Genomic DNA, 27,228 nt, shown 5'->3' with positions numbered 1-27,228 from the left:
GTGTGTGTTATCTGGCTTCATGGACAGATAGAGCTGGGTGTCATCTGCATAGCAGTGAAAATGTATGCTATGTCTTCTAATGATGCTGCCTAGGGGAAGCATGTATAATGTAAACAGAATTGGTCCTAGCACTGAACCCTGTGGAACTCCATAATTAACCTCAGTGTGTGAAGAGGACTCTCCATTTACATGCACAAACTGGAGTCTATTAGATAGATATGATACAAACCACTGCAGTGCAATACCTGTAATACCCACAGCATGTTCTAATCGCTCTAATAGGATATTATGGTCAACAGTATCGAATGCTGCACTAAGGTCTAGCAGGACAAGCACAGAGATGAGTCCACTGTCAGAGGCCATAAGAAGATCATTTGTAACCTTCACTAAAGCTGTTTCTGTGCTGTGATGAACTCTGAAACCTGACTGAAACTCTTCAAATAAACCATTCCTCTGCAGATGATCTGTTAGCTGTTTGACAACTACTCTTTCAAGGATTTTTGATATGAAAGGAAGGTTGGAGATTGGCCTATAATTAGCTAAGACTGCTGGGTCTAGAGATGGCTTTTTGAGTAAAGGTTTAACTGCAGCCACCTTGAAGGCCTGTGGTACATAGCTGATTATTAGAGATAGGTTGATCATATATAAGATCGAAGAATTAATCAATGGCAGGACTTCTTTGAGCAGTTTTGTAGGAATGGGGTCTAAAAGACACGTTGGTGGTTTTGAGGAAGTAATTATTGAAGTTAACTCAGAAAGATCGATTGGAAAAAAAAGAGTCTAACTTAACATCAATGGAACTAAGAGTAGCTGTAGATAATATTACATCTGTGGGATGATTATTGGTAATTTTTTCTCTAATGATAAAAATTTTATTTGTGAAGAAGTTCATGAAGTCATCACTAGTTAACGTTAAAGGGATGGTTGGCTCAAAAGAGCTCTGACTTTTTGTCAGCCTGGCTACAGTGCTGAAGAGAAACCTGGGGTTGTTCTTATTTTCTTCAATCAGTGATGAGTAGTAAGCTGTTCTGGCTTTGCGGAGGGCTTTCTTATAAAGCAACAAACTATTTCTCCAGGCTAAATGATGATCCTCTAAATTTGTGACACGCCATTTCCTCTCCAGATTACGAGTCATCTGCTTTAGGGTACGTGTTTGAGAATTATACCACGGGGTCAGGTACTTCTGATTAGAGACCTTAGTTTTCACTGGAGCTACAGTATCCAGAGTCGTACGTAGTGAGGAGGTGAAATTATTAACAAGATAATCGACCTCTGTTGGGGTAGCGTTCAGATAGCTGCTCTGCTCTGTGTTGGTACAGGGCATTGACGATGATAACAGTGGCTGGATTATATTCTTAAACTTAGTTACAGCGCTTTCAGAAAGACATCTACTTTGATAAAGTCCACTCTCCACTGCTGCGTAATCAATTATTGTAAATGTAAATGTTATCAAGAAATGATCGGACAGGAGAGGGTTTTCAGGAAACACTGTTAAATGTTCAGTTTCTATGCCGTATGTTAAAACAAGATCTAGAGTGTGATTAAAGTGGTGGGTGGGTTCTTTTACATTTTGAGAGAAACCAATTGAGTCTAACAACAGATTAAATGCCATGTTGAGGCTGTCATTTTTAGCATCAACATGGATGTTAAAATCACCCACAATAATTATTTTATCTGAGCTCAGAACTAAATTAGATATAAAGTCTGAGAAATCAGACAGAAACTCTGTGTAAGGCCCAGGTGGACGATAGATGATAACAAGTAAGACTGGTTTCTGAGTTTCACAGCTGGGGTGGACAATGCTAAGCATCAGGCTTTCAAATGAATTAACAGTCTGTCTTGGTCTTTCATTAATTAATAGACTGGTGTGAAAAATTGCAGCCACACCGCCCCCTCGACCTGTGCTTCGAGATTTCTGGTAGTTAGAATGACTCGGGGGTGTTGATTCATTTAAACTAACATAATCATCCTGCTGCAACCAGGTTTCTGTAAGGCAGAGTAAATCAATTTGTTGATCAATTATTAAGTCATGTACTAACAGAGACTTGGAGGCCATCTCATATTTACACTGACTTTAGTCTCATGAACAGCATTAACTATTTGTTATTTACTAGCTAATCTTAAATGACTGTTCAGTACAGATATGAAGCCCAACAATCATGTTTTACAGTCCTGTGGTCTCAGCCTCAGATACTTATTAAATCACACAAAGCTCATGTAGAAACAAACAAACGAACAAAACATGTTCTCCTTCATTTCTGTCAACCATGCGTTTCCAGCTATCATGGTTGCTAGGCAACCTGGGCAGCGCGGCGGAGGCTAGACCGTCTCATTTCACAAGCCTCACACTTCCGGCCTTAGCGGTCTTTGAGTGCGCGGCCCTTGAGGACCGTTGAGGCTGCAGACCCAGAATTGGGATACAGTCAGTCTCTGGTGTTCTGTTTGTGTCTCTCCCTCTTCACTCCCCCCCACCATGGTGGCATCTGGTTCCTAGTTCCCGCCTTGTTCTCCACACCCACTCATCACTCACCTGCTGCTCATCATCTATGATTGTTCCTGCCAGTACTTAAGGCCTTGGTGGAGTGCTGTTCTTTGCTGGATTGTTGTATTTACCTCCATTAATGTAGTCCCAGCTCTCTATTGTGAATCTGTTTGTCTGCCATCGTGTTTATTGGTTTTCCATTTTCTTCTCTCTGCACAGACCTTCCTGTACTCTCGCCTGTTTCCCGTGGATCCTGTTTGGATGAGCATGAGTGGGAGTGAGTTTCAGCGTGGGACTAGAGTTGGTGTGTTTGAGTCAGTGTGAAGAGGAGTGTGAACTAGTTACCCCTGCCCTGGCCCTTTCCTTTGAATTTCTAGAGCCCCTGTCCCTTCATCACTGTACATATGTATACATTTCACCTGGTGTTGTAAATAAACCTCCCTTTAGTTGCACAGTTCTGAGTCCTGCATTTGAATCATGCCTGATCTGATGTGACAGAGATGGAGATGTGCCGGGAGGGAGCGCCATACTAGAAAGAGATAGTACAAACTAGTTCTTTCCTCTACTTCAATTAGAAGAGATCATCAGGAGGAACATTATTTATTGATATGCAGAATTCATAGTTATGAGGAGACTGAAGAGGCTCTGAGGGACCGTTTTTACACAACAATGTGAGAAGTGCTTTGTGATAAAGTGGGGAGGACATTTATGGCGTGACGGATTGCAAAACAGGCTGAATTAATGTATGTTTAGATAATGCTGTAGCCACCAGGACTGTACTGTGTTTCACAAATACTAAACCGTGGCTCAGTCCTGACATCAAGGCTGCACTTGGGTGAAAAAGGAGAGTCTGCAAGTCAGGAAACAAAGAGGAACTGAAGAGCTGCAGAAAACAGAGATTAACACTGTCTGTCAACAGAGGTGGAAAAACACACACATTTTTTAATTAAGAAAAAGTACACATATACTTCTACTTAAGAAGTATAAAAAATACTTCAGTAAATATTTAAAGTACTGTGAAGTCAAAGTTATAGTCAAATGTATTTATATAGCAGATTTAAAACAACAACCGTTGACAAAGCTGCTGTTCAATTAAGATAAAAGAAATAAATACATCGGGAGACATGATAAGAGTTAAGAAAAAGAATCATAAAATTAGAAGATTTGAGTGAGAAATAAGATAAATAAAAGTGATACAAGCTCATTCTGATTTAAAAGCCAAGGAATAAAAATTGGTTTTCAGACGGGTTTTAAAAGTGTCCAATGTTGGGGAAGTCCTGACGTGAAGGGAGCTTAGGAGCAGTTACAGCAAAGGCAGCATTAATCTGTTTATCAAACATTAGATTAGAGTCAAAAAACACTCCTAGGTTCCTTGCAAAGGTTTTTCTTTTTATTATTATCATGAATTCCTAAAGGGCCAAAGTCACAGCGGTCACAGGGACCAAACACAATCACCTCTGTTTTCTGTTCATTTAGGTTAAGGAAGTTTAAAGCCATCCATGCCATCCTTAACATCCTCCAAACAATCTAGCGAACCCTTCAGAGGACTCACAGATTTACGTTTCAGTGGCAGGTAAATCTGTGAGTCGTCTGCATAGCAATGGAATGAGATCCCATGTTTTTTTTTAAGTTGAACCCATAGGGAGCATATAAATAGAAAAGAGAACTGGACCAAGATTGGACTCTTTGAGGACACCACAAGAAAGTGAGGATTTTGAGGACGATGTATCCCCCAATCTAACAGAAAAACTTTGGTTGGACAGGTAAGATTTAAACCACTCCAAAGCAGCCTTTGATTCTGACACAGTGCTCAAGCCGAGAGATAAGAATCCCACGATCTACGGTATCAAATGCAGCACTGAGGTCTAACAGTATTAAAATGGCAAAATCTCCCAAGTCAGTAAAAGTTAAAAGGTCATTAAAAACTTTTACAAGAGCAGTTTCAGTGTTGTGGTGCGTTTTAAAACCAGACTGAAATACTTCACTAATGCCATTTTTATCTAGAAAGGTCTGGAGCTGAAGAAGGACAACTTTCTTTAGGAATGTCTGGACTGACAACCAAACATACCAAGCTTCTGTGTTTGAGCCAGAGACTGCACTTGTGGGTGAACAATACAAACATTTTATATTTCTTATATCAGTAATGTAACTTGCAACAAAACGTTCTGGGAAGCTTAAACTTAGTTTCAGAATAATTAAATCTGAGACTTTGTTTTATTGAAAAGGTTAATAAAGTTTTAAATTGTATCACAAATAAAATAAATTATTAAATAACACCAGCTACAATATTGGTAACATATGTGTGTTGTTCAGCAGAACTTTTGTCCAGGCTTTTGTTTATATGCTCAGTTGAAAATCACTTTAACATAATTTTCAGCATAATTACTATTTTTTGTGACTATTCAGTACTTGAGTATAATTTATTGAATTATTTAGTAACAAATGTGAAGTAAAAAGTTTTGATCACAAATGTTTTTTTCCAAAACGAATCTTGCTTAATAGTTCTGAACTGTTACTGTAAAGTTTATAATAAAGTCATAATAACCTGATGTTTAGAATCTCCATATATCATTTCCTTTATGCTTATATGTTGTCAAACAATGGCAGTAAGAAACATAGTGTTAAAATAGCTCTATATAGCATTATCTCTTTAACCTTAAGAGTCATCTTGAGAAGAGGTCAAAGGTCAGTTATCGTTATGGGGTCTTGCTATATGCTATGACACAAACATAGCACAGTTGTAAGTATCATAGTTTCTAGGCTCTAAGGCTTTTTGTCAGTTTAATAGTGAGCTTTACAAGATTGATTTTCGTGCCAAAGGCTGGCACAGAACTAAGTTCGCTTATGACCACTAGAGCTGGAAACAACCTCAAGCAATCCTAAGGCTAATCAGCACGGCTAGCATTTTAAAAACATTTGTTAAATGTTGTCATTGCTAACATATACCTGTTTAACAGCATGGTGAGTAGCGAGAACGCTAAGTTATTGTTAGCTTTGAAAAGAAAAATGTCAAAATGTAATATTAGCATGAGCTACATGCTAATGTTATTCACTCAAGCAATTAACATCTCAGTATGATTGAGATTGATTTGATTTGCTGCTTTCTAATATCTGTGTTTATTTCTGGATATACCTATACCTGCGGTTAGTATACATGCTACTTAAAGGCTGACAGAGGCAGTAAGTGTAAAAGACCATAAATTAACTGTAAATTACGTTGCGTGAGCTCCATTTATATAGTTATATCACGTGCACGTGCACACGCATGTTGGCAACCGTAACCATGGCCTGCGGAGGGTATATAAATGCTGCACAATGTTCCTTTCGTCCCTTTACACTTGCTATTGGACTTGTTTTGACCTGCTCCAACCTCAGCCTGTGGAAAGTTAAGTTTTCGGAAAATATTTCACTGAAAGCGGATTTTACTTGCTAGCGACAACAAGTACTTCATCTTTGGATTGTTTGTACTTGTTTTTCATACAGCAAAGCCTGAAGATGGCTCGTCGTGGACTCGACAGTCCCCTGGACTTCGCTGCAGGTACTTTTAACATTTCTTCAGTTATTTTAAGAGCCACTAAATGACTGTAATAATTTAATAAGTTCCAGTGTGAATATCAAGTTTTAATGTTATCAAAATATGCTCATTCCAAGATTTTTCCCCGTAAACTGTTTGTATGCTTTAAATTTTCCGGGAGAGGTGTAGAAATTATTAACGACTGGTGTATGAATTTGAAACAAAAGGTGTTACTTTGATTTAAAGGCTTCAAATTTGACACTTTTTTAATGATTTGGTTAAAAATAGCTTAATGGACTACAATTTGTAAAATGCCCCAAAACCAGTCTCTGTGGTAACAGCATCTTCAGCATGTCATGACGTCAGAACACACAGGTGTAAACACACCAGATCCCGGTCCCCTCCTAACATCCTGTTCTTCTCGGATCAAAGGCTTCATTGAAATAAACTATAACTTTTTCCCTGCTACAAAACATGATAATAAAAAATAACAAAAATAAAATAATATAATAAAGAATATGAAAACAGTAATCATAGTACAGTAGTAATAATGGTATCATTATGTTATGCTAATACTATATCTTATTATATAGCAGTTAATGATGTGAACTTAGTTGACTTAGCTGTTTGTTGCTTGCATGAACAAGTAGAAGTGTCATTCAGTCTGACATAAATGTATCCTAAAATGCTTTTCTCTCATCATCTGCTCAAACTAACAGATGTAGCTCTGTTCCTTTAGCACTTGATGTTTATTACATTCTTAATGTTATTTTGAACTTGTTTCCTCACAGGTCGTCTCGACTACGTGGTTGAGCGTCCCGCAGAAGAAGGCCTTCCTGAGGTCATCAGGATCCTGGATGACTCTGACACCCAGCATGTCAGTGAAGGTGAGTATGGTGAGTATATCCTTCTCTCATCCTCCCCCTCTTCTCATGAAGCACAGGATCCTGATGACAGTGAAGAGGAAGGTGAGTACCCTCCCTACCTACCTGAGGACGTCGATGAGGTGAGTGAAGACACTGACAATTCCTCTGACTGGAACAACTCAGAAGAGTGGGCCGATTGGCCTAGTGACGACTCGGGGTATGACACCATGGATGAGAGAGATGATTCCCCTCTCATCCAGGAGCTCCCTCCAGAGCCGTTTTGGCACAATTGGCGACATCCTATTGCTCCAGGTGCTGCCCCGTTCGCCATGCCGCCTTTCGGCCAGGCCAACGCCCCACTCTTCCCAGTTGGTGATCCGTCAGCTTCTCTTCCTTCCTCTGCTCCTCCCTCAGCTGCTTCCTCTCCTGCTCCCTCAGCTGCTTCGTCTCCTGCTCCCTCAGCTCCTTCCTCTCCTACTCCCTCAGCTGCTTCATCTCCTGCTCCCTCAGCTCCTTCCTCTCCTGCTCCCTCAGCTCCTTCCTCTCCTGCTCCCTCGGCTGCTTCCTCTCCTGCTCCCTCAGCTCCTTCCTCTCCTGCTCTCTCAGCTTCTTCCACTGCTGCTCCTTCTTCCGCTACTCTCTCAGCTTCTCCTTCAACCTCAGCTCTCACCTCCTCAGCAAAGAGAAGCAGAGAAGACATCTGCACTGAAGAGGTAAGTGCAAAGAGGTGCAAGGTAAGTGATGACACGTTCTGTTGCCCTTCAACATCCTCAGGTTCTTTTGGAGTCAGACGCTTCTGGGAAAGGCCTTTTAACCTTTCACTTGATGACAGTGACTCTGACTAGGTAATGTTAGAACTTGTTTTTAAACTTTAAATGTTTAGGTTTGCTTTGCGTCTTGCAGTGTTTGTAAGACACTATTTAAATGACTAACATATTTTTTCTCAAGCTCTAGCTCACCATGCAGGACAAAGGTAAGTCCGTACTTAATGTCAACACAAATAAGTAGAAAATGTTTAAAAATTATGTCGTGAACTGACTGTAGTCTCTTGTTTTTACATAAGGTATAGCCTGTGGCTAAGGGATCAGAGGTAAGGTAAAAACACATAACAGAAGAAAAGTAAACTGAACAACTCGGTGATCTGTGAATTCATGCTTTTCTCTTTGTCTTTTTGTCTTCAGGTGCTTTACACTTGTCCTCTCCCAGCATTCAGCACTTCAGTCACTCGACGTCCAAGACGGAGCTAACACAGAGAGATACTCCACCCAGAAGACAGCCTTACCCCAACCCGATGAGAAGGATGGATGACCAAATGACAAACTGGAGAGTGGTGCTGTGTTCCAGCTATGTAAGTTATCACCTCACATTGGCTACAAACTGTCTTGAAGACTAAATCCTTCCAATAGCTGGTGTAAATCATCGTCCTACAGTACTGTAGGTTTAAGTTTATTTATAGTTATTGTGTGTATATGTTGAGTTTAAAATTGCATTTTAACAACATGCTGCAGCTGCCAACAATGGAAATGCTGTATTGTGTTAAAATGACGTCTTTCTCGTGTTATTGCTTTGCAGGGCAGCTGAGAGTGGACAGAGCTGCACAGAGGACCAAAGATCCACTCTCAGCACTTCATACCTGACTGGCCACAGCACCACCCCTCTTCACCCAGGGTGAGGAGGGTCCTGACCCCGCCTGCACAGAGGGAGTTGTGAACATGCACTTCTGTGTCGGTGGGTTTAGGAGCCTCCTCACACTCACACGGATGAAGACTGTCACTGGAAGACGTCTCCATTGCTTCAGCAGGAAGCATTTGTATAATATTACAGTTTGTGATGTTTTATACATGTTTTTATTGCTTCACTTCAAACTAGGAGATATAAAATAAACCAGTTTTCATAATATTTTCTGTGTATTTAGTTGTTTTCTTAATAAGTTATTTGGAACATCATTGCAACCTGTCAGCTTTTTATTGAGGATTTAGAAAGTTGCTGGTGGCCCGAGTGTGTACAGTGGGGTGTTGTTTTTGTCACATGGTGAAAGTGACCTCATAGGGAGCAAAAAGAACAACTGAACAATTTGGGGATTCACAGACTTTGGTAATCGTTAAAATATGAAGAAAAATAGTTATGTGTGATCAGTTTTAAGTACTGTAGAAAGTGAGCAGCAATTTAATCAAATCCTGGGATGAAATGGGACAAAAGGGTAATGTGACAGCCACATTAGTTCCCTTCCCTCGTTTAACAATGTGTAAGCTGCTTTAACCTGCAATTTACTGCATGTTATTAGGCTGCATGGTACAACCACAGTCTGCTAACCACCCGTGGTGAGCGAAGGTTTTGAGGCATTGTTCGAACTACTGATGAAGCTTCATCAATGCTTGTTAAGTTTCCCAACCACATTTCATCCCGATGGTCCAAGGCTTACATCTTTATGCTCACAAACGTGCTTCTGTAATTAATCAGTAACCAATTTATTACTTTAAGTTACAGTGTGAGGGGCATTGATGAACATAAATTAGATTTAACTGGATTATGTGTTTAGGTCAAGAGACACAGACCTTCATCTTTAAGAGGCTCTTCTTAAATGTGTAATCACGATGTTTGTGTTTGTCTGCAGCATCACTGCAGCAGAGAGGGTATAACACAAGGCCACAGTCATGTGGTATTCTGTCCTGCTATTAAGTGAATAAAATACTGAAAATTCAATCTAGACACTAAATACAGTCACCGGCCACTTCATTAGTTTCACCTGCCTTAATTCTTTGTGGCACAGATTCAACAAAGACCTGGAAACATTCCTCACAGATTTAGTTTCATATTGACATGATAGCATCACACAGTTGCTTCAGATTTGTCGGCTGTGCATCCATGTTGCAAATCTCCTGATCCACCACATGCCAAAGATAATCTGCTGGATTGACATCCGTTATAAGATGAGTATACTGTGGTCATAAAACGATGGACATGGTCAGCAGCACAGCTCAGGGAGGTTGTACCTCTGGAGAGGCCTCTTCCTACACCTGAAGTTTTTACCAGTGAAAAGAACAGGTTTCCTCACACAGTGTTTCCTAGTGTTTCATCAACAAAGGAGAATTTATTCCATGTCTCCTAACCAGACCAGAGTTCCTCCAGAAAGTTTCCCAATTATCTATTACGCCCACATTGTTTTTTGGACACCAGTCAGACAGCCAGCAATTTAAGGAGAACATGACACTCCTGGTGTGATTGGGGAGGGGACTACAGTCTGACATTGTGTTTGCAAAGTTATACACTGATTCAATATTGATTTTAATGACCTCTGATTGACGTAACCGGGTGTCATTATTGCTGATGTGAATGATACTTTTACTGAATTCAGGTTTACCCTCAGCCAGCAGTTTTTAAATTTCCCTCAGTGCCGCCTGCTCTGGCCCCTGGAAGACAACTGACTATGGTTGCTGGTGTCTTCACATGTCTCAGAACAGAATCACTAATTAGCAGAGTTTGTGAGCTCTGTGTGATTTGATAAGTATCTGAGGCTGAGACCACAGGACTGTAAAACATGATTGTTGGGCTTCATATCTGTACTGAACAGTCATTTAAGATTAGCTAGTAAATAACAAATAGTTAATGCTGTTCATGAGACTAAAGTCAGTGTAAATATGAGATGGCCAATATTATAGTTATTATATTAATCATTATTAGTTATTACAGCAGTGAGTTTGAACTCTCAAATCAAATCACTTCTATTGTCACATCACATGTGCAGGTACACTGGTACAGCACATGTGACTGAACTCTGTGTCAAATACTGAGCTTCAGTAAAGATTCAAGTTGCAGCTATTTATATGTCCTATCACCTTAAATCTTCACTCAAAGACACTCAAGTATCTTTGACAGTGTATATATAGATTTATTATATATAAGTTGTTGTTCTTTTAATATGTTGGCATTACCAAATTTGGCTCAATGCTTACATATATGTGTAAAAAGCAAATGTACGAGCTGTGAAAACTGTTTCTGATAGAATGAAGAGTAGACTGATATACAGCACAAATCCAATCTCCATCCAATCCAAGTCTTGATTTAAAGTCATTATAACTGTGACACACGGTTTGTTACAGTATTAATCCTGCCTGATGCTGCAGGGCAAACATCATAAAACAGGCTCAGCATTTATTTCCATTATAAAACTTTATGAAGGTTTTATCATTTAAAAACAAACCATTGTTCTGTAGTCATCCCAGGACTGTTGGTCAAACGTTCTCTCCACATGTTTAAGGTTGAGCTCACTTTATCGTCTCCCTGAAGGAGGAAAGCAGATGTTACTAAACATCACAATAAAACATATGAAATGGGTGCACATGAGGAAAGAAGCCGTCTGCACTGTTAAAACCATGCAAACATCTTCACACATAAAGCAGCAACACCTCTCAGTTTAGCAGCAGCTGGTAAAACCCACAAACCCACAGTGATCTTGGACCCTCCTGAAGGACTCGTTCATCAATAACTGTCAGGAGGACAATTAAACCTTCTGCACACGTCCTGTAGTTACGCACTTGGGAGGAAAGATGACGTCCTCGCTCTCCAACATGATCTGTGTTTCATCCAGGACGCTCAAACACAGATTAGTTTCCAAATATTAGACGCACTGGTTTTTCATGCGTTTCTACCTGAGCACTCAAAGTCATTTCTACAACAGGCCTCCTTCACCTGTTGGTGCATCTCTTTCTGTGTTTGGCTGTTTCCATCAGTGTCTGATGTTTGTGATCTTTGATCTATTCTGAATTCTCTCTTTGTAACAAAAATATTGTTTGGCTTCTTTTGCAAACAAGGCAAAAGAATTTGAATGTATTCATTTACTGATCTTACTTTTCTAATGCAAAGCCGTCCTTTCAACGCTTTATGAATAAAACCAAACAATATTTTTAAAACTTTCCCAAAATATAAAAGCTATTAAAACCATAAACTTCTGCTCCTTGTAAATGTCATTCTTCTTCTAGACTGTATGTAATTGTTATTGCTAATTGTCAATAAAGTTGTTTTTTTATAAGTTACGTTGTAAAGGAAGCTTGTGGCGAGGGAGGAGGGGCGACTAAAAGCAGGTTCATATAGTGGGAAAGTCCTCAGGTCATGTGAGGATATTTACTGATGCATCAACACTGTCAGATAAAAGAACGGCTGTTGCATTTGTTCTCCCAGAAATAAGTTTGGTGATGAGTAAAAGAATTACAGATGATGTGGCAGTTTATAGTGGGAGCTGGTAGCGCTTTGAACTGGGTGGAGGACGCACCAACAGGGAGGTATTTGGTTTGCTGGGATTCTAGCAGCGCGCTAGTGAGTATAGGTGATATGTCTTCAGACTCTAGGCAAGATATTGTTTTTGATATACTTCATTTATTGTATAGAATTAAACACAGAGGGATAGAAGTGGATTTCTTATGGCTTCCTGTGAATATCGGTGTTGATGCAATGAACAGGACGATAAGTTTGCAAAAGCTGCAGCAAGAAGAAGTCGTGTAGGTTTGACTATAAAATACAGTAAAAGTGAGGTGAAGAGTTTAATCAAGGTAAAGATGAAGGACGAGTGGCAGGCACAATGGGACAGAGACGGGAAAGGCAGATATTATTATACAGAAAACAGTTGGGCCATGTAGATGAAGCTGCAGGAGAGACGAGGATATAATCTGGAGAGTCAGATTTGGTCACACAGGCTTGAATAGCACACTTAAAAGGATGGGTAAACATGACACAGGGAAGTGTGACTTCTGTGGACAAGAGGAGACGTTTGACGGGTTGTTAGCGTCGTCAGGATGCTTGATGGAAATGCTGTGCCTGATAGGATGCCAGTGATTACAGGCTGGACTTTGTCTTCCTGTTACAGATGGATCCAGGCCCTGGATGACTCCTGGACACACATGACCAACACTAGGCTGCCTTCATCCATCCTTTCCTCCTTCACTGAGACTCAGAATCAGCATGTATGTAACAGGGTGGGTACCTACAACTACCTGGATGTATGGCAGTAACAACAGCAGTAACAGCTACAGTATTAATCAAAGAAGTGAAGTTGTTCATTTTTTAATCACATTTTAATGAAGATTTGACAAAACAAGGATGAAGTTTGTGTTTTATTAGTTTTATCAGTGATTTGAATCATTTCATTACAGAGAGTGAAGTTAAAGTAGATGTGTGAACACACTAATAAACATAAAGGGACACAACTACTACTCCATGATGTAAAGCTGAAGTATTACACAACTTTATGAACCACCTGTTATCCTGGTAGACGAGTACAGCAATAAATTCTTTACTTGAACATCTTCTGGCTCCAATAAGCTTTGAAATGTGACCATGAAGTTAGCTACACACTGACTGAAACCCACAGCTGTGACTGTGGATCACATCCACACACAGTGTAGCTGCTGTCTTTGTGTGAGCCTTTGCACTGCTGCTCGCAGCACCGTTATATAACTCAGCGCTCGCTGCTGTTATTGAATCCACTTTTTACTGTACGTGCAATCAAGCTCCTCTGCAGAGCTTCATAGAAGATGCTGAGATGCAGAAGTTCAGCTGCTAGAAAATATCTTAGAACCAGTTTATGTAGGGGTGCAACACAACCTACTACATATATATATATATATATATATATATATATATATATATATATATATTTATTCATTTAAAAAAAAAAATTATTAGGGGTGCAACGATACTCGTATCGATATTGAACCGTTCGATACAGTGCTTTCGGTTCGGTACGCATATGTATTGAACAATACAACATTTTTTTTTTCTTTTCTTCTGACGATGCTGTCTGTGTTGAGCGCTCAGTGGCTCTGCGTTCGACTACTCCGCCTAGGCTGCACTGTTGAGTGCAGATCCACTGAGCGCAGCGCAAACTAGCAAGACAGAAGCTAAGCTCGTTGCAACATGGCAAATTGAACCTCCCCCACCCTCATTCAGATCTGGCCTTTGGAACTATTTTGGTTTTCATGTGAAGCATGACCCTGAAGGTAAGCGCGTCATGGACAAAAGTAAAACAGTATGTCGGATGTGCCAGCAATGCTCAATTGGTGGGAACTACTGCATTAGCGCAGGTAGCTTGTTAGCGTGTTGACGCAGTCCAGCCCCACGCACGGGGCAATCCGCGGTAACTCGTTAACAGAGATTTGCTGTGTTGTGGTGTTAACATCATTTCAATGAGATTAACGCTGACAGCACTAGTGAGAACACAACGAATATGACTGCACATTTACACCAACATCATCCTAGTTAGGGAAGCAACACAATTATAGAAGAATTCTGAGTAAAACTATCCATCAACAGGTACAATGGTACAGCACATGTGAGTGAACTCTGTGTCAAATACTGAGCTTCAGTAAAGATTCAAGTTGCAGCTATTTATATGTCCCATCACCTTAAATCTTCACTCAAAGACACTCAAGTACCTGTGACAGTGAATATATAGATGTATTATATATAAGAGACAAATATTGTTCTTTTAATATGTGCTCAATGCTTACATATATGTGTGGAAGAAGCAAATGTACGAGCTGTGATAACTGTTTCTGATAAAATGAAGAGTAGACTGATATATGAAATATTCCTTTATTGGGTGAGAAAATCAGACCATGTCATAACTGCTTTAAGTCATACAGAATAGATATCAGAGCCTTAAACAGGCTGACTTCTGTTAAATGGGTCAAACTGGGCAGAAAGTCTACAAACACATAACATCCTTATAGAATATGATGTAACACTATAGATCAACTTACCTCAGAATATATAAAGCATATAAACAATTACAGCAATATGATGCAACAAACACAGCAGTGCTACTGATCCAAAATACTCAAAGCTTCATAGAACTGAAACAAGCATTTATTTTTAGCTCCATTCTGCTGCTGATACATACTTTAGGTTTCTGAATAATAAACTTGTTGCTGCCTTTCATAGTGTGTAACTTGAAGGCCCTGAGTACTCTCTCCCACACTGAAAACACTGGGATGATAATATTATTTGAACATTACCTAATAAGAGTGATTCAGGACAGACAATTAGTTATTTAAACTTTTCTAGCAGTCCTTCACAAACAGGGAACAGTCTGTCTATTCTCTCCATCTGTCAGCTGCTGCTGGCTCTTCCTCCTCCTCTTCCTCACACACTGCTGAGTTTCTCCTGGTGGATCATCAGGGGTGCAAAGCCTCACAGATGATGTGCAGCAGTGGGTCCCTCAGTCTGTCCTCACTCTGGACACTTGCAGTCGTCACACATGGAAATCAAATGTGTGATAAGCTGCAGGATTCAAACACAAGTGTAACTTATAAACACATGTTCATACTTTTATTCCACAATCAGAGAGAAAGAAACAGAGAGAGAGTGCAGGACAGACAGACAGGTGACAGTCTCAGGTGTATACACTGCTACAAACAGAAGGATTTAGTGTTATTACGAGTGCTAAACAAGAAGAGTTCCCAGCTGGTACAGTGGACACGTGTGTGACTGCTGTGATTAAAGCATCTTTCTTTCAGCTTAATGAGTGTAGGAACCATAATTAAATGTATTGAATTTTTTGATGATCACTGGGTTTTCATTTGTTTGGTTGCTATGGTGATGTGTAATGGGAGTCAAGTGGGTGCTAGCGGTGACATTAAGAGGGCGTTGTCAGTCTGTCATTCACTGGTTTTGATTTTGACAGAGAGGAGGGCTGGGTAGCCGTAGTTTTTGTTGACCGCTGCACAACATGTTTCGTCTTGTTATATTAGAGCCTGTGACGTTGTAAGAGTCCAAATCTCGAGATGACATTACTCTGTAAACACTTTAATAAACAAGCAAACAATTCCACCTCTCGCATTATTGCTAAAGTTGACAGCGCGTCAGGCAAATAGGCGGGCTCCATCCCCGGGCTCTAGCGACTGTGGAAGTCGCTACAATGAGTGAACCGTCAGCTCGTTCAAACACACGTTAAAGTCCGTTTGGCTCAACACCACCGAACAGAGGCAGCAATATAACTTAGCTAACATTAACAGTGCAGTGAATCCTGCTTGTGCCGTGATATTCAGGACTGCAAACCGAGCAGCATCACTGACTTTCAGCCTGTTGTGTTTGTGGATATATGACTGACTTTAATTATCCACAAAATCATCACATTCTCTGTAAGATTAAGGTCGACTATCTAACGGCGTATAAAGTAAAGACTTTAAAACAAAGTAAACGCTGAAAGTACAAACATCGCTAATGTCACATAACTTTGCCGGCATGTGGCCAACAGTAATGTTTTAATGTTCCTCGTTATTAAACATGTGCACATAAATAAGTGACATAATATTCAGAACTTACTTTTGAAAGTTTACTCTTTGGCCGCTCTGCTTCCACTTCGTTGAAGTGTCTCCCAGTCCCAGTGCACTTGTTAGCATGTTTTGGTCAACTGGTCCGTCCGGTTATTGTCTCCCCAGAAACATTTCCGTTGTGTTTTTTCCTATTTCCGTTGTGTTGTGTGTGCTTTTGCAGCGCTTTTCTTTTTGCAGCGCTTTTCTTTTTGCAGCATTTTTCTTTTTGCAAGTGTTTTTCTTTTTGCAGCATTTTTCTTTTTGCAAGTGTTTTTCTTTTTGCAGCATTTTTCTTTTTGCAAGTGTTTTTCTTTTTGCAGCATTTTTCTTTTTGCAAGTGTTTTTCTTTTTGCAGCATTTTTCTTTTTGCAAGTGTTTTTCTTTTTGCAGCATTTTTCTTTTTGCAAGTGTTTTTCTTTTTGCAGCATTTTCCTTTTTGCAAGTGTTTTTCTTTTTGCAGCATTTTTCTTTTTGCAGCATTTTTCTTTTTGCAAGTGTTTTTCTTTTTGCAGCAATTTTCTTTTTGCAGCATTTTTCTTTTTGCAAGTGTTTTTCTTTTTGCAGCATTTTTCTTTTTGCAAGTGTTTTTCTTTTTGCAGGTGTTTTTCTTTTTGCAGCATTTTTCTTTTTGCAAGTGTTTTCTGAAGTTGCAGTCCGTTTGGCCTCTCAGGGCCACCGTACTATATAAATAAAACTGTACTTTTACCGTTTACTTACTTTCTTTACTCACTTTGTATGTTATTGCAATAACACTTTTTTTTATTTTTATTTTTTTTATTTGTTTTTTTACAAAAGTAACAGGGATTGAAACTTCATTGGTAATTTTCCAGGCAAAAACATTATCCTCATTCAGAACCTCATTGGCTTACGGAATGTTGATGTTATTTAAAAAGATTCAAACAAAAATATGACCTCATTCAAAAATGTCATGTGACTTATGGAATTCTGATGTCACAATCCTCTAAAGCTTTGATCCTTTGAAGCTTTGATCCTCATGAATCCTTAAATAGGGGTGAGGATGTACAACTTTTAGTCCGTTATTTGCAGCACTTATGTTAGCAGCATTCAAACGTTCGCCAGTAAAACATTTTGAAACATTTGGATCCTTTTTGTAGTCACGGTATACAGACTCCAACATGTCTCAGAAAGATCAAGAAAGACAAGAAGTTGACCCCAGCTCTATTCCGTGGTATGAGTCCCTAGACCCTTATATCAGCTCTCTTCCTTGGGACGAACAGGTAGAATTAGAGGAACAGCGATTGGAAGAAATGCAAAATGAAAATCTCATGAACAGAGAGAAGATTAAGATCCTGACGGAAGAAAATGAGAGAAAGAGCGCTGAATTAGAAAAATTATCCTACCAGCTTCAAGAAAAAGAGGGTATTATTGAGGAGAAACAATGGGCTCTCCAAGATAAGAAGAATCAGGAGCTCCAAGAAAAGCTTGATGAAGCTTTGGAAAAAATTAAAGATCTGCTCCAAAAGGAGAAAAAAGAGAGCATTAAAGGGGATACAATGCTTAAGAAGAATCAAGAGCTCCAAGAAAAGCTTGACGAAGCTCTAGGAAAACTTAAGGAAATCCACCAAGACAAGAAACAACAGCCCACAGAGCAGGGAGACCTGCAGAGGAAACTCCAAGGCATGGAGGAAAAATACAAAGCGCTGCAGGTGAAGTATGACAAAACTCTGCACAAAAATCAACAGTTGCTTCAAGACAAGAAGCAACTGAGAGAGCAACGGGAAATGCTCGAGAAAGGAACGGACTCCAAGGTTGAAGTCTTGGAGGAAAAATTGAAAATGCTCCAAATAACTCTTGAGGAAACACTGCTCAAAAATAAAGAGTTGCTTGACGAGAAAGACCAACAGAAAATACAACAGGAAGAAATGGATTGCAAGCTGAGGAACATCGAGAAACACAACGAAGGCTTGCAAGTAATTCTTGATGAAGCTCTGGAGAGAAATAAAGAGATCCTCCAAGACAAGAAACAACAGCCCACAGAGCAGAGAGACATGCAAAGCAAACTCCAAGGCATGGAGGAAAAATACAAAGCGCTGCAGGTGAAGCATGACAAAACTCTGCACAAAACTCAACAGTTGCTTCAAGACAAGAAGCAACTGGAAACGAAACAGAAAGAAATGGACTCCAAGCTTGAAGAGATGGAGGAAAAACACAGAGGGCTCCAAATCAGGCTTGATAAAAAAGTGCACAGAAATAAAGAGTTCATTCAAGAGAGAGAGCAACGGGAAATGCTCGAGAAAGGAACGGACTCCAAGGTTGAAGTCTTGGAGGAAAAATTGAAAATGCTCCAAATAACTCTTGAGGAAACACTGCTCAAAAATAAAGAGTTGCTTGACGAGAAAGACCAACAGAAAATACAACAGGAAGAAATGGATTGCAAGCTGAGGAACATCGAGAAACACAACGAAGGCTTGCAAGTAATTCTTGATGAAGCTCTGGAGAGAAATAAAGAGATCCTCCAAGACAAGAAACAACAGCCCACAGAGCAGAGAGACATGCAGAGCAAACTCCAAGGCATGGAGGAAAAATACAAAGCGCTGCAGGTGAAGCATGACAAAACTCTGCACAAAACTCAACAGTTGCTTCAAGACAAGAAGCGACTGGAAACGAAACAGAAGGAAATAGACTCCAAGCTTGAAGAGATGGAGGAAAAACACAGAGGGCTCCAAATCAGGCTTGATAAAAAAGTGCATGGAAATAAAGAGTTGCTTCAAGAAAAAGACCAACAGAAAATGCAACAGGAAGAAGAAAAACTTATTCTCCAGAGGAAAATTCAAGAACTCCAAGAATTGTATAATGAAACGAGGTACAAAACAACTGTACTGGACGGAGAAAAGAAAGAAATGGAAAAACAATGCTCAGCGATGCAGAGTAGCATCAATGAAATGCTGAGAAAAAATACCGAACTTGAGGAACTTTCAAAGAACTTGAAGTGCAAAAACACTGAAATCCAGGTGCAAAAGCAAGAACAACAGAAAACACATAAAGACCTGCAGTGTAGACTTCAGGAAATCCAGAAGAGAAACCAGCAGTCTGAAGACATGCACAAGAAAGTAGAACAGAGAAATACAGATGTGCACAAGGCAAAGCGAATAGAGGAGGCAACAGTTAAAGAACTGAAAGACAAGCTTGAAGAAAAACAAGAACAATTAGAAGACATGGTGAAAAGATGCAACAAACTTGAGAAAGAAAACACAGAAACAATGGATGAGCTGAAAACCCTCATCATTGAGAAAAAGGTGCTCGTCGAAGAATATCTTAAAAAGAAGAAAAAACGCTTCTTCTGGTTCTGGAGGAGGGACACTGCTGCTTCTCACCTGATGTAACCTTGTCTTCCTCCACCTTTATTCCAACTCAAATTCCCCCCTTCCCCTTTCCCTCCCTCCTTTTCTTTTTTCACCCTCACCCCCCAACCAGTCCCGGCAGTTGACTGCCCCCTCCTGAGCCTGGTTCTGCCATAGGTTTCTCCTTTAGGTTTCTTTCACTTTAAAGGAGTTTTTCCTATCCACTGTCGCCTGGTGCTTGCTCAGAGGGGATTGTTGGGGTTTTCTATCCCCCCCCCCCCCCCTTTTTTTTTTTTTACCTCTTTTCCCCCTTCTACATTTTCCTTTACCCAATAAATACAATTGGCCACATTTTACATGTGTTTGAAAAATGTCTTCATTCAACAATAATTCATCTTAGGTATAAAAACAAGAAATGTGTAATAGCTGCATGTGTGTTTGTGTGTGTGCATAATATACATACTTAACTTGTATCCCAGAAAGAATTAACACTAGATGGGTAGAGACAGGTTTTAAAGACTACAAATGAAAACATGTGAGTCCTATAATCTAAGCTCGTTTCACCAATAGGTGATGTTACATTTTAAATTAGGCACTTCATTACAGGACTGTCATTGTACCGAGGTACATTAAATAACATGAAAATGGATTTCTCGTGTCTCAGGTGACCTCGCTGTGAAGGTATTAACTTGTTGAATAATTTAGCTCTGCAATAGCAAAGTTATTTCTCACCACAGAGATGAGGGAATTTCACAAAGTCAAAATTAAAACTTGCAAACATTACACGGGGAAGGCAATAACTCAACATGCCAACAAGGCATCAAGGAAATAAAGACATCTCAGTATCAGCTCTCTTCATGTCGTCTACTGACAGCTAAATGAGCACAATTCTATGGTCTTCTTGGCTTTTGGCATCTATTCCTCAGCTGAAGGTTTATACATCATCGTAATCAGGACAGCCAGGCTGGGAGACAGATCCAAAATTCTCAGTCAGTGATGAAAATCAAGCTTTTTTAGTTCCATCATATTAAAGCAAATTACATTTTCATTTCCATTTGTCCTGACAGGAAATAGCAGAAAATGCCACATTTTGTTTAAACATGGGCTGAATGCTATGCAGGTTAATATCTGAGCTGATCTCGTGGTACAAAACAAACAAAAATCATTACTATTTTCACACGTGAAGTCAAAACTTTCTGGGAAGTTGAGTATATTGGATGTTTAATGGTAGAAACAGACTTTTTAGACTTCTAGAGACTGACTGATGTGAGTTTAAATCAAATCTGAATCCGATGTGCTTATCTTTCTAGTTGTGGTCTGCAAAGATGTCAGGTTTTTAAAACTAATTAAAGGGCAATAGTGTGATATTTTGTATTTATTTATTTCCTTTTTTTTGTCCTTCTTTAAGAAATTTGTATTAAAATAAAAACAAGTGCAAGGGCTTTTATTTTGTCCTGATGAAACCCACTTTACTATACTTGACATAATTCTTTTTGATTTACACAGATATGCAGATATACTACATGTGTAACATTCATGTCATTGTTTAAATGTTTAAAATTAAAGTACATGAATAACTTGAGCTTATTATATATCATAGTAAAGTATATTTCCTATTAACTAGGCAGGTCATTCTCTTTCTCTTGACAACGCTGTCTTTAAATAAAAATATATAATTCTCTATATTCCTATCTATTCCAAACAACGGTAGTAAGTAACAAAGTTTCAAATTTGTCTTTCACTTTGACTCTTAATTTAATAATAATAAAATAATGAACAAGAGGTCAGAGGTCAAATGTGGCATGATACCTTAAATCTTTCTATGACACTTTCTGTATGTGGACCAGAGATGGGCAATAACGCATAATCCAATTACTTTTTTCAAGTAACGAGTAAAATAAGGGATTACTATTGCAAAAAAGGTAATTAGATTACTGTTACTTTCCCGTTAGCACGCTGTGTTACTGCGTTACTACGTTACTAAACCGTGATTTCGTTTGCGAGAGTGTCTCGTGACAATGATGTAAGCGTCGTTCGTGGCAACAGCTGTGTGCAGATCAAAAATGGATAATATAACGAGTGCGGGAGAGAGAACGACTGTGCAGTGTTTAAAGCGTGGAAGTACTGACCTTACTTCGAGTTTGATTCCATAAAAAGTGACAAAAACATTAGTGTCCGCTGTACACTGCATGGGAAGAAAACTTCTTTTTACAGTGAAAAACCCCCTAAACTACCGAGCAAGCACCGAGTACGCTGCCACGGGAATGCGAAATTCACAGAGAAACTCCAAGATTCTTCCACTGACATGTGGCACACCTGCACCAGGGCAAACCTCTGCCTGCCTAACTCCTGCTAAGCAGGGGAATATAGAGCAACAGGACCACTGAGTCTTTGATTTGATTTGATTTTTTTTCTGCTGTGTTTTACTTGCATCTATTTGAAAGAGTGAGTGTAAACACAAAAAACTATTTAATTTTATGTGCTGGAATGTGCAGAAAACAGGTTTAAATGTTAAACAAATTTCTTCCAGTCAGACAATGTTGCATATGATTTAATTTTTGCTTGATGCATAAAGTTAAAAGATTAAAACTAATGAAACTAGTTTTAAAAAGAGACTTTTTCATTTGATTACATTTTATATGGTGGATTATGCAGAAAAAGTAGAATTGGGCTGAAAGATCTATTGCTTTATTACCTATTCAGGTTGTAAATCATGTTTTTTAAAAGTAACTAAAAAACTAATTACTTTTGAAAATAAGTAATCAGTAAAGTAACAGGATTACTTTTGGGGGGAAATAAGTAATCAGTAATTAGTTACTGATTCCTTTTTTCAAGTAACTGGACCAACACTGATTGTGATTACTTTGGTTGCAATCAGATTGCCATGGTCACCTGCAGTTTGCATGTAGGATGCCAACTACTCACCAAGTGGTGGACAAAGTTTGGTTTGGTTTAGTTTGGCTTTCATCTTTACTTTTGCGCCCTCCTGTGTCTCATGGTCTAATCAGCCCCTTGTGCATTTATAATCCCTCCTTTCCTTCTGCTTTGCCTCACAAACAGCATGCACACCTGACTTGACTGCCAGATCAAATAAATAAGGTCAGTATAAAAAGAAAAGGAGCAGAGAGAAGAAAAAATTTAAAGTCCCCCCATCAAGCAAAGATTTATCAGTAAAACCTGGCTTTTGGCAGCGTTTGGGAAAACAATTCATCCAAAATTAAATCAAAGTATTAAGCATGCAAGCAAGCAGTGGCGGTCCTAGCCTGTTATGCGCCCTGGGCGAACACCCCCTCTGGCGCGCCCCCCTCCCCCCCCCCCCCCCCCCCACACACACACACACACACACACACATGCACACATACATATGAAGAGGGAGAGAGTATGCATAGTATGCAAACGGCTACTAAACAGACATCATACTTTGTCATACAATGAGAACAGGACAAATCAACAATTGACACTGACTAATTAATATTATATTATTGTATATATTGTTTGGAGTTTAGTCTGTTACTGTTACTATTTTTACCATTTCTTCTTGGAGGAACTGTAACTCACATAATTTCCTTAGGGATTAAGAAAGTATCCTGATTCTTAATGTTTTAGGATACATGACCTGCCATTATCCAATGACACATCTGCTTACCTGTGTCTTTTGCTCGTTTCTCCTTGTAGGAGCCATAATTAAATGTATTGAATTTTAAGGATCACTGGGTTTTAATTTGTTTGGTTGCTATGGTGATGTGTAACGGGAGTCACGTGGGTGCTAGCGGTGACATTAAGAGGGCGTTGTCAGTCTGTCATTCACTGGTTTTGATTTTGACAGAGAGGAGGGCTGGGTAGCCGTAGTTTTTGTTGACCGCAGCACAACGAGTTTCCCCTTGTTGAATTAGAGCCTGTGATGTTTTAAGAGTTTGAATCGCGAGCCGATCACATTGCTCTGTAAACTTTTCAAGCACTTTAATAAACAAGCAAGCAATTCCACCTCTCGCATTACTGCGTAAAGTTGACAGCGCGTCAGGCAAATAGGCAGGCTCAGTCCCCGGCCTCTAGCGACTGTGGAAGTCGCTACACTCCTCTTCTTCTTTTCTCTTTTTTTAAACTTTAAAAACGGGGTGTGTGTGAGACTTTAAATAAACAAAATATAAAATATACATTTTAAATTGTTATTGATCCTTTTACCTTGAGTCCTAAAGTGTATATTTATTTTTTTTACTCTTAAATATTTATTGTTTGTTTTCTTGCACTGCTGTAACTGGAGCCTCGTCGTCTCGTCTCTCTATATACTGGACTGTATGTAGCGGAATAAAGTTTACTTTGACTTCAGCAGCAAGCAGGCGCACCGAGGGCTCTTACGCTCACTTTTCGTGTATAGAATTTTGAAAAAACATCGGTGCAAATTATAAGTCTGTATCATGATGTCTGGTGTTTTCGTGTTTGTTGTTTGTTTTTATTTTTGTTTTATTTTGAGAGTTGGTAATTTTTGCTGCTCCAGCCAGCCAGAGAATCCCCCGTCGCCCCGCCCTCTCCTCCCTGTGCCGCAAGCAGCAGGCGCACCTCGCAAACGGAGGGCGCCCTTACTCCCATGGGCGATAGAAAATCGATCGGTGCCTATGCCATTCCCAATATGGGCTCGCATGATGTCGGGACGGCATGAGTACAAGCAATTTTTTTTTTTTTACCGATGCCCGTGATGCCGCCCCCCACCACGATGCCGCCCCGGGCAACCGCCCGTGTCATGTAAAACCGCTACTGCCTGTGTCTTTCCTCTGTGCTTTGTTCGTGTCCACGAGTCATGTTGTAAAACACTCTGAGTTTCCTGTTTTACTTTGTAGGTTGTGTCTCATTATGCCCATTAGTTCCAGCTGTGTCCTCTCCTGTGCGCCATTTCCTGATTACCTGGTGTGTGTATTTATAGTGTGTGTCTGCCTGTGCTCCTCGTCGCGTCGTCTGTGTTTCTCTGCGTTAGTTGGTATCTCACCGTGTCTCTCTGTTCCATCTTGTGTTCCAGGTTTATTAGTTTTTCCCAGTTTAGGTTCTTGTCTTTGTGCAGTCCTCGCCACCCTCGTTTCTGTGTATATTTCACCATTTGTAAATAAAACGCTCACCTGCATCTAGCCGTTTCTTGCATCTTGGGTCCTCATTTAACTCCACCACACGACTGCTGCCCCAGCCGTGACAAAAACACACAAAACCTAACTGAAACTAACATAATGAACTCCAAACCCCCTCATGGTCCCGAGTTATGGAATGAGACAATTTGCAGTCCTCCATTAAAGCTCGCTCTGCCCCTTTTGCATCTCTTGCCTCTTCAATCAAGGGACTGGAGCAGCTGCAACAAAGGTAACTCAAAAAACAAAGATTAAATCATAACAGTGTAGTGAATCAGAAGAGCCAACTCCCATTGAGTGAGAGCGGTTCCCCATTTTTTTTTTTAACGAGGTTTGTCGTGTTGCCACAGTATTTAACTGTAGGGATGGGTATCGTTTAGGTTTTATCCGATACCAGTACCAAACCGGTACTTTTGAACCGGTGCTCGAACCGGTGCTTAAAGAATGGAGAACACAAACTTTGTCCAGAAACCTCTCATGTTTAGCTGTTTTTTTGTAAAAAGATAACAATGTTAACTATAGGGCATATATGGTATCACCCTTGGCAGGAAGCAGTGCTTAAACAATGGAAAAAACACAAACTTTGTCCAAAAACCTCATGTTTAGCTGTTTTCCACTTTTTCTTTGGTCATTTTAGCCTTTTTGGCCAGGGTGAAGGGAGTATCTGCCATCAAACAAGAAGACAGCTGCATGTAACTATGACGGTGTTTGCTAGTTCACCTTACATACACTAATGTAATAACGTGGTTAGCTTACTCAACGTAAATTACACACGAACAACATTAAGCTTCACACGCAGAGAAGAACGGCTGCTGCTGCCATCATCATCCTCATCATTTCTGCTACACTGGCAGGGCTAGGGGCCAGGACTCGCCTCTTCGGGTTCTTGGGGGATGTTGCTAAGTCCGATAACAGGCATCACACCCACAGTAGATGTGCTCGGTGTGAGGTCTCGCAGCAAGCTATCAAATACGGTGCATTTTTCGCTTCAAACCAAATGCTATACATAACTAGGTGTTTCATCAGATTCAGATTCCTCATTTGCACAGTATCAGCTTAAAGCACGTGTTGCAGGCTGCTGAGTTTGCATCTTTTGCTGTGAAGTACAGCCAGACTTTTGACCGCTTCGCCTTGCGCGTTTTTAATCTGTAGCTCTGCTCTAAAAGAGCGTACGTACTTGGGCCCACCTACTACGCTTGCAAAGGCAAAATGATTGGCTAGAATCCAAAGTGTATGACATTTCAGGAAAAAAAAAGCACCGAAATAAAGCACCGAAATAAAGCACCGAAATGTGCGCTGCTTTTCGGTCTGGTTACTACCGTTTATGTCAGAACCGGATACTGGTACCCATCCCTATTTAACTGTTTTCACACATACATCGCACAAAGCATAATTTCTATGTTGAACATAAATGCAGTTATGATCTGTGAACAAAGTCAAGATTGCATGTTTTGTGGTCTAAAGTGCCTCGGGATTCTCATTGGCTCACGCTCATGCGGAGCCGTAGCACGCACATGAATGAGAGTCGGCAATAACCTATTAACAGGGCATTTGCAAACAACAAAGTTATTTGGTACTATTTACCTAAAAATGCTGCCAAGGCCTCAGGCATTTTTTATATAACAATTTAAATCTATTTACAGAACAATCAGGTGTGCTGCATCAAATAAGAAGGCACAAATTATTTGTGCCAGTCCAAAAAATTTAGTTTGTGTTCAGTATAAGACAGAGGAGAACACCAAAAGCACCAAACCCTGCAGGTCTGACAGCAGGAGGTGCATCAGTCCAGTTTTCCATGTGGGAACAGCGTTTACACTGGAATCTGCCTTTGATGGCTTTTTTTGGAGAAAATGTGAAATTCAGCAGTATAATTGACACACAATACAAAACAATAACTACACAACACACTAACTATAGCCTCCAAACACACTAAATGTCACTAATGTCTCACATATGAAAACTCTCTCTCTCTCTCTGTCTTTCGCTCGCCCGCTTTCCTAAAAACTTCCCCCTCTCCCTAAACAACCAAATGTCACATGTTGCCTTATCATTTTTTTTGATTGGCTGACATGGTAAAATCTAACACCAATAGGGAAGGGGTGTTTTTTCTTTTTCTTTTTTCACTCGCAAGCGGAGAGTGTTTGCTAGCGCTGTCTGTAGTCTTCCCGCTGTAAACGCCACTGTTTTGTTCAGAAAAAAACATTGCATGTATTTTTTATCATAACTCTGGTTTTACATAGCCCATCGACACACTTCAAAAACTGGTATATCGTTTGAAGTCTGCACTTTTGACCCAAGTTGAAATGGAGACTCTGACTTACTGTATCTTGTAGCTGTGTCGTCTTAAATTGGTCATGTGATTTTGACGCGCCGGTGCGTCCGGCGACCCCAGAGGGTTAAAAGTAGTTTAACATAAATGTAAATGCTGTAATTTGTTTATTTTAATAAACCATGTAACTTGGATGGATTCGATGCTGGCGTGACCACAGTGCACACGTCTGCTGTTGCTCACAGTGGTCCAAGGGACCGCGCAGGGAGATTGTGTGTTCGCTCAGACACATGAAAAATTAGAGGGAACATTGGCCCTGACTACAGTTACGACCTGGGGCATTTGCACTTCCATCTTTATAAGATGATTCTTCGAG

At 39.9% G+C, this 27,228-nt stretch overlaps 2 protein-coding genes across 4 annotated transcripts in view; both read left to right on the top strand.

The window, feature by feature from the left end:
- LOC148102407 (uncharacterized) overlaps positions 1-8,083 on the top strand; it is a 179,692-nt gene extending 171,609 nt beyond the window's left edge. Inside the window, exons 2-5 of one of the 3 annotated variants that reach the window (XR_015719106.1) lie at positions 5,966-6,020; positions 6,788-7,835; positions 7,926-7,952; positions 8,044-8,083. Coding sequence is in view for 2 of the 3 variants with exons in the window: in XM_087841499.1 (XP_087697625.1) it covers positions 5,966-6,020; positions 6,788-7,707 (975 nt within the window). In the remaining variant the exon portion in view is untranslated. Of the gene's footprint in view, positions 1-5,758; positions 6,021-6,787; positions 7,892-7,925; positions 7,953-8,043 lie in introns of those variants that run through there. The other 2 variants (XM_087841499.1, XM_087841500.1) reach the window with 2 other exon arrangements.
- An 8,949-nt stretch (positions 8,084-17,032) lies between these two features.
- LOC148102406 (uncharacterized) lies at positions 17,033-19,605 on the top strand. Its single transcript, XM_087841497.1, has one exon. The coding sequence runs from the start codon at positions 17,307-17,309 to the stop codon at positions 19,512-19,514; it is 2,208 nt and encodes a 735-aa protein (XP_087697623.1). The 5' UTR covers positions 17,033-17,306; the 3' UTR covers positions 19,515-19,605.
- Positions 19,606-27,228: the final 7,623 nt, after the last annotated feature.

This window comes from Neolamprologus brichardi, chromosome 6, assembly GCF_056152115.1.
Source record: "Neolamprologus brichardi isolate AB-2024 chromosome 6, ASM5615211v1, whole genome shotgun sequence".
Lineage (NCBI taxonomy): Eukaryota > Metazoa > Chordata > Actinopteri > Cichliformes > Cichlidae > Neolamprologus > Neolamprologus brichardi.
Note: the sequence above shows the minus strand (reverse complement) of the source record. Positions and strands in the feature narration are given on the sequence as shown.

Coding starts and splice junctions, on each gene's coding strand:
- LOC148102406 (XM_087841497.1), top strand. CDS start 17,307: ATGTCTCAGAAAGATCAAGAAAGACAAGAAGTTGACCCCAGCTCTATT.